Source organism: Lonchura striata, chromosome 6, assembly GCF_050655825.1.
Source record: "Lonchura striata isolate lonStrDom1 chromosome 6, ASM5065582v1, whole genome shotgun sequence".
Classification (NCBI taxonomy): Eukaryota; Metazoa; Chordata; class Aves; order Passeriformes; family Estrildidae; genus Lonchura; species Lonchura striata.
The window spans coordinates 29,977,348-29,985,574 of NC_140708.1; the positions used below are offsets into that span (position 1 = coordinate 29,977,348).

The following is an 8,227-nucleotide window of genomic DNA, read 5'->3' on the forward strand; positions in this document are numbered from 1 at the left end:
GTTGTGTTTAAGCATCTTTTCTGTCTTTACACTTACACTACCACATCCTAAAGAGTAAGAAGCAATATAGACCAAACTGTTGAAGCCACTGCACTGATTCTCTTCTCCATTCTCTCCCCCACAGGAAGCATCTCAACAATTGCCAACAGTGAAAGCACAAAGGAAATCCCCAACTGCACTAGTGTTTAATACTGAGAATCCACTTGGTCTACAGCATTTCTGAATTTTTATTTGTAATTATTATTGTTATAATTATTATTATTATTATTATTATTATGAAAAAAAGAAAGAGTTATATGTCATTATTATCATTTGGGAGGGAATGGGGTGGGCTTTTTGTGTTTATCAGGGCTGCATTCATAAATAGCAGAGGTTCTTCATATTTAGGGAATACACATCAGATTAGAAATAAAAAGCAAAGAATAAGTCAAGCGTGCAAAGAGATTTGAATGCCAGATTCCTGTTACATACAGAATGGGAATTAATATTCAAATCCAATAGATAGGTGTCATACCTTAGGCAAGATGATGTAAGTAAATTGTCCCTTTTCAGCCCTTTTCAGAATAAGTCATGAATCAGCTGCATCATCCAGCCAGAGGGTTCAGACTGGGTTGTTGGACCAGGCTCTGCAACATGCCAACATCCCTCGCTTTCCAATGACATGCATGTCTCAGCTTTTTGCAGGATCTTGCCTCTTTTAATTGCTTTTAATTTCAGTCACCCTCTGGCACTGCTGACTGCTGAGAAAGGGAAAAAACCAAAATCAGAGCAAGCACACATGTCAGTGTTCCTTGGACTCCAGACTGGCTGGAGGGGACAGCACCACAAGCAGTGCAGGACAAGCCTGAGTTTATGAATGCAGCCCGAACCCTGTGCATGTGAATAGCGAGGATGCCGAAGGCGTACTGTAGATAATTACAATGTACATAGCTTTTTATTTCTTGGGAAATAATTTAATGTTTAGTAAAAGAAGATATGTTTAAAAGAAAACCTGAACCACACACACACATGCACGCCCACGTGCACACACACACACACACACACACACACACACACACACACACATGTACACGCCAGCCAAACAGGGACCCTGGTGGGCATTGAGTCACACTTAGGTTCCAAGCGTGTTCCAGTTGTCTGTCATATTTCAATCTGACACTGCTCTCTATAAAGAGAGTAGTTTATTTCTCTATGTATAACTGCAAGCCTTTTTTTACATATATATATATATATATGGTGTCATTTCCTGTGATGGAGCAGAAAAAGATATTAGTAGGCCAGACTATGAGCCTGTCATGAATATTTTAATGATGTTTATCATCTATTCATCTCTTGTCACTGTTGCCCACTTCTGAGAATGATCTTAGTGGCATCTGTCAGTGAAAATGAGGAGAAGAATCCTGAAATTATCACCATCTCTGTGTGGGTAAATATCAGCAGCCTTGCCATACCCAGCACAACCTCAGCTCAACAGTGGAACAGGTTGCAGTAACTTTATTCCCAGGGGGAAGTCATGCTTTTTGCAGCTCAGCTGATGCAGTGAAGTGCTATTTAGGATGTGTAAGAGTAGTAAATTTTGGCTGAACATGATGTATGTGATTAGGGACTGCTCTTTGGAGAGGGCAGTGGAGGGTCAGACCTGCATTCATGGGCTATGAAAGGTTCTTTCTTGTGAGTGCTGCAGAATGGCAGCTCCCAATTCAGAGTAGAGATTTCTGCATGGAGGGCTGGTGTTTTCTGATTAGAACAGGGAGGTTAATGAAGAAAAAGTATTGAAAAAGCTCTTTAGAATTTTTTTACTACACTGAACTGAGGATATCCTTATGAAGAGATGGAGTTTTGGAGCAAGAGGTTGACTTAGTGGTGAGTTACTTCTTATCTATTTTTTTTGAGTTGATGATGTCAAAAATGAACCTTATTCTGCAGAATATGGATTTGTATGACCCAGCAGGAGGGAAAGGAAGATTTGGGGCATGTCTGGGAAGATGTTCTAGTCTTTGTGTGCTAAAAGGAGGCAGAAATGACAGCAGATTACAAGGTTTGTTATAATTTCTTAGGATCTGAGTACAGGACTTGAATCACCTTTAATATTCCTGGGCTGAAATGAGGAGATGGCTGGAATTTAGGTGTTACTTGCTATCTCTCTGCATTGCAACAGGCCACTGGGCTACAAACCAGCCTCAGCCACATGTGTTCACTCTGTTAGTGGGCTGGAATGTCTTTCAAAGGTTAAAATCCTGATGGCTCTGCAGGTGGAGAGAAAAGTGGTTAAACACAACTTTGCAGAACTCAGGAGGTTATTTCAAGATTAATATTGTAAACCTAAAAAATAAGGAAAAACTCTTTCTTGAGAAGTACTAAAACTAAATATTCTCAGTTCTTTTCAATCAGATTTGTGGATTTTTTTTTCTGTTAATTTAAAAATATTTCTCTGCTGTTTTTCCCCTCACTTTCCTGCTGTGGTTTATAATACAAGGTGAAGAACGATGGCTGTGTTATTCTATTTAACCTTGGTTTCCATCTATCACAAATGCATAAACTGTTCCATTACTGTCTCTGTTCTACTGAAACACCACAGTAGTTTACAGTAATGGCCCAGTCTGGTGATAAGATTGTTAGCACAAGGCCATAGCTTCCCATTTAGGCATAAGTGGGAGGGATGGACATAAACAATGGTCCCATAGGCTTTGAGCTAAATTGTGGGCTGATCTCAGTCTTTGCTGATCATTAGGATTTGAGGTACTGCTGTGGTGAGCTGCTGCAGAGGACTGAATGTAAAATACTCAGTATTTTCTGTATTAACCTTTTCTTTTATAAACCATGGGACAAAGTGATGATTTTAATTGTTGTTTGGAATTTTGTAGGTTTTTCATGGGCTTCATCTCATGTTGTTTTAATAAGAAAAGCAGATGATAACAGTTTTCCCTTTTTTTTTTCCTTAATTTATTTTCACATTTTTTTTACATTATATTCCTTTACACTTTTAAAAATTACTGTTAAATGTCCCAAATGGGAGAAAGTAAGTAGGAAAAATTGGGAGTAAGCTGTTGAAAAAAATGGAAAAAATTTCACTTCTCAAAAAGAAATTTAATCTCAGTGAAGCTGAGAAATTTCTGAATGACACTTTTGCAGAAACATCTGTCTAGAAAGTCATTTTGCATCCAAAATGATCCTAAAGTATCCTGCAAAGCAAACAAGAAAAATCCGTGAAGCCAAAACTGCATGTCAGAAAAACCTGACTGATTCTTATGTTTGCTCAAATTTCCTCTTCCGTGAGACTTGGTGGGTGTCACTGTGTAGTTGCCTCTCAGTGTAGTTTGTCACCCGCTGTCAGGACCAGGGTGTGGGCTCCAGGCACGTCCCCAAGGTCTGCATGGGATCACATTTACCAGGTCATTCCTGCTTCTTTAGGGCACAGTCATGGCTGATGGAGGCTGAAAAAAGCTTGGGGTCATCGCCGAACTCTGCTCCTTTAGAATGCAAGAAGGGTGATTACTGCATTCCTGTCTATCCGTGGCACCTCTGTCAGGTTTGGACTGGGCAGCCAGCCCTCCTCACCATTTTGAAAGCACTGAGCTGCAGTGTTAGCACAGAATGGAGTCTTGGCCACTTTTATTTGTCTTGCTGGGAAATACCAACTTGGGGTCATCATTACGGTTTTTTCCCCTGCAAACTTTACCCCCAAGGGAAATGTAGCAGAAATCCTTGAAGCTGTAGATTATTATTTACCTGAATAACAAGGGAAATAGGCAATGTCATCAATGGAACATAAATAGCTCCCACACTGTAATTATGTAAAAAGAGGAAATGAAAGAGAGGGAGAACAGAGAGCAAGAGACTGGGTCAGTGCCCTCTATCACTGCCAGCCTTTCCCCTAGGATGGATTAGCTGTAATTTAGGAATAATGCATGAGATCTGGAGACTAGATGCAGCTTTTGGTTCTGTGTAGCTGATAGTCTGACATAAACCATGAATAGATCCTTAGTTTAGTTTAACCAGTACTCAAGAACCCAACAACTAAACCTGGAAGGATCAGAGGTGAGAGCAGAGTGGCAGGGGGCTGCAGAATGTTTCAGACACAGTTGTCATCAATGAGAACATATGTAGGAAGTGTGCATTTTCTTCTGGACTAAACTTTGGTTTCACAAATGTACAAAGATGTCCTGATGTCCTGATCTCCTCCCTTTCCCTTCAATCAGATCCCACACATATTCCAGGTCTAATGAACCAAACCGGAATCCTCACATTCTTTCTGATGATGTTGGACAGTGCATTAAACCCAAACCACCATTGTGGTTTCAAAGGATTAAATGAGACAGACAATTGCAATACCTGTATTGAACACAGTAATACAACTGCATGAGTCATATATATACATATATATATACTGTTCTTGGTTTTATTGTTCCATTTGAATATTTCTACTGTAAAAAAAGGCAGTGGTTTTGAAATTGTTGAAAATAAATGTATTTTTGTACATCAGAGTTACCCCTGGCTGCTTTTTCAATCCTTTTTCTTTTTAGATTTCATTTTGGCAAAGACTTCTTTATTTTCTGAATTTCCCTTGCTATATCTATCCCTCCAACTCTGTTGTTCAGGGTCATGCATGCACATGGAGTATCAACAGAGAATTGTTCTAAGGCAAGACTTTTAAGATAAAACAGAAAACAACTATCTCTCCTTCCTTCTTAGTGCTCCTCTCCAAAAATAATTATCTTATTACCTTTCTGTTCTACAGGCTGATTCTCTTTGGAGCCTTGGAAGTGAATAGCAGGGGAGAACACTCTGCTTGTACAAGCACAACCCCATAGATTCTATGCTCTCACCTATCTGATTTTGTCTTGTAAGAAACTGTAAAGTGCCAATGTAGGAAAAAACAGGAAAGAAAGAAAAAGTTTATTCACTCCTTGGCACAAGAGACTGTTGAAAAACAGAAAAGAGAGCATGAAAATATGTCTCTGGATATGTATCAGCCATCTCCACCCATGTAGATGCATGCATACCTCACTCTCCCTCCTTTCCTTTAGGGATGAGGTCCATAAAGTGCAGTTGTTTCTGCTTTTCCTTCATGTCAGAAAGCTGAGAAAGTCAGCAATGAAGGAGTGGGTTGGCCATCCCTGAGTGTGATGTATGAGATGCTTTCAGCATCGCAGAAGGCCTCTCAGCTTTTGAAATATTTGTGTCTGCCCCTCTTTACAGCAATGATAGTGTAACACTCGTGTGTTCATGGGATCCTGAACTACAAGTTATGGACAGACAAGCACAAAGGATGAAATTGCCATGGCTTAACAAGCTACCACTGAGACCCAGTGCTCAACTGTTCAGAAACCCAGCTAAGTGCAGCTGTGAAGTCAAGTGCAGGCACTTAAACTTCATAGCCTAGAAACATGAGCAGTAGCTCAATCTTTGTCTGAATCCAGCTGTTTTTTCTGTGATGGATGGACCTCTTGTTCTCTTTGTTAAGGGCAGTGTAAGCATTGTTTACTACATTATGAAATTGTCATGGTTGTGCCAAATGCCCCTCTAGCAGGGAAGATGGTGCTGCTCAGGACAATGCATCATAACTACCCCTGCAGTCAGCTCTTCACTCCCTTGTTTCCCTCGTGGCACCCCACACTTGAACAGGCTGAGGCTGTGCTCAGCTGACTTTGTCTTCTCTGCCTGGGTCTTCCCTTTCCCTTGGCCCTCTCCCCAGTGAAGTACTCTGATTATTAAGGACTATCAAAGCACCATTGCAGTACTGACATATTACTGTAATACATCACTTGAGTGCTGGTCTGCTCTTGTATATCATGGTGCTACATGGGAGAAATGGCAGGTGACAGGAACCCCAGACCCAGATCACTTTTCTCAGCTTTATGGCCTGCTTTTATTTCACCAAAGACAGCAAATAAAGGCAAGGAAAGCACTGTTGGACTTCTGCCATGAAGCTTTCAAAACCTTTAAATATATTTATCTATACATTTTTCCCTTGACCCCGAAACATTAATTAAAAAAATTTGCTGATGTTTCTATATGAGACCATTGAGATTAGTTTATTTTGGGTCATGGAGGAAAGACCAATTCCTATCTAGGAACTGCTTTTCTGTGAGAGAGCAGAAAAGCAAGATTTGTCCTTGCAAAACAAAAAAATAGTTTGTTCCTAAATTTTAAAAAAATTATTATTAGTAGATCGGTTGACTGTATATTAGATGTAGTTGTGCAGGTACAGATAGGACAGAAGGCAATTGTGCTGTTGGGATTTTACCCTTGATAAATATAAAAAAAATTTGTTTTACAATTGCTTTATGTTGGCTCTACCTGCTCAGGCCCCCTGATATCAGTGAATTTAGTCTTGATTTACACCAGTCTGACTCTCACATTAAGAGGAGTTACATGCATACTTCAAGGATGGAATAAATCCTTTTTAATGCCTTATTGTGAATATCAAGCAGTTTTCAGACCAAAATTTAGGGGAGATTGTAATACTATTAATAATAAAGGGACATAGCTGGAAGGAAGGGGTAACAAGTTTATTAAATTAACCAGAAATGTTATGAGGATGTATGTGTTCAAAATCTTGTGTTGGCTACATGAAGCTAGAAGGCAAAAAGGAGAGAAAACCTGGAAGCCAGATGTGAAGCAGAGTGAGGAAGAAGAGAGGAGGACCAGGCTGGCTGGGATCCTGTGGCTGAGCAGAAGGCACAGTGAGAGGCACGTGGTTGGTTAATAATTTAATGACTTTGGCACAGGAAGTTTCTAAAGTCTCAGGTTGGATCAACTAAATCAATAGCAGATGTAGCACATTCAGGCCATATAAGCTGGAGTCATCTCTGCTTCCACATCCTGATGCTCAGTATCGAGATTCAAATTTTAAGCAAGGGATTGGATTCCCTACTGAAGTCCCAGTGTTGAGCGTTGAGGGTCCTGATAGAGCAGTGTTGGGTGAGTGAGGGCTCAGGAAGGATTTGCTGGTTGATTTCAAAGCTCAACACAGGGTTGCATGTGATTTTATTCATTGGGCTGGGCAGTTGCTGTGAAAAAAAAAAGCTCCTGATGCAGGTTGTAAGGAAAATGGACCTGAAGAGGTCAGTGGGGAAAAAGAAGGAGGATGGATGACGAAACACTGCAATATTTCTCAGTTCCTGGGACACAATCCTCCAGGAATATTAATTTATCTGTATGCTGGGTGAAGCAAAGAGTTAAAATCCTTGTCTGGGAGGGGAGACAAGGATAAACCTTACAGGGAGCTGTTTGAATGGGCCATCAAGAACTGACTAAGGCAATTCACACAGAGCCTGGGCTAGGACAAGGGGTGCAGCTACCTATCCTTGTCTTTTTGAAATGAGCATTCCCTGAAGAGACCCTCAGAGAAACCAGGGATGCTAGAGAAATTTTAATGAGTACAAGGAGTGGTGAAAATAAATGTGAGATGACCTGACAACCAAGATAAATCAAAGTCAGCCTGGGGAGCATCTGCTGCTGCTGCACCTGGAAATATTTGGGGGCACTTACAGAGCCCCAACAAGTACACACCCTCATTTCAGAGTGGTTCTGGGTCTCATGAGAGTCCACAGGGATGGAGAAAGACTGAGACCCAAAACATGCCACACAGAAAGGTTTCTCTTCTCTCAGGAGCCTTCCACAGCATGCACGTGCTGAAGGGTGTGAGGCTTATTGCAGGCAAGTTTGAAAATCTAAATCCGTTTGTGGCTTTGGACCTTACTGCCTAATAATATCAGCTACACTTGGAATACTCTAAGATACTGTCAGGAAAACCTGTGAGACTATGGTTTTAATTTTTTTTTAATCTTTATGTGTTCCTGTCAGTTCCAGTCTACAGGCTATTAGAGATCTGAACTGAGCTATGAGACGTTGAGGGACTTTCCTCTTTTTTTTCTTTTTTTTTTTTTTTTTTTTTTTTTTTTTTTTTTTTTGGTGTAAAACTTCCCTTCCTTTTGTAGGTTATGCAGAAGTCTCAGCATAAGCTTCAACACACTTCAACTCCACTTTCACCACTTTTGGGACTATGAATAATTTACAATATGGATAATATTTACTGTGTGAACAATTTGTCCATTTCTAAAATGAAAAGTCACAGAAAGGGCAAGCTCATGCAATCCTGTGGCTTTGGTGCAGGAGAGCCTGGAGATGCTGTTGGCATCAGTGGGCACTTTTCCTCTGGATCTGTCATTAACTCCTGCAGACCTTGGGGCACACCCTCACTGTGCACAAACACTCATAAACA

The 8,227-nt window shown here is 40.5% G+C and overlaps 1 protein-coding gene across 3 annotated transcripts in view; it reads left to right on the forward strand.

Moving 5' to 3' along the window:
- The window catches only part of SORCS3 (sortilin related VPS10 domain containing receptor 3), a 267,619-nt gene extending 263,135 nt beyond the window's left edge, over positions 1–4,484 (forward strand). For all 3 annotated transcript variants that reach the window (XM_021536263.4, XM_085582753.1, XM_085582752.1), the window contains one exon: positions 125–4,484. In XM_021536263.4, the coding sequence (XP_021391938.3) occupies positions 125–189 (65 nt within the window). In that variant the 3' untranslated portion in view covers positions 190–4,484. The remainder of the gene's footprint in view (positions 1–124) is intronic.
- Positions 4,485–8,227: the final 3,743 nt, after the last annotated feature.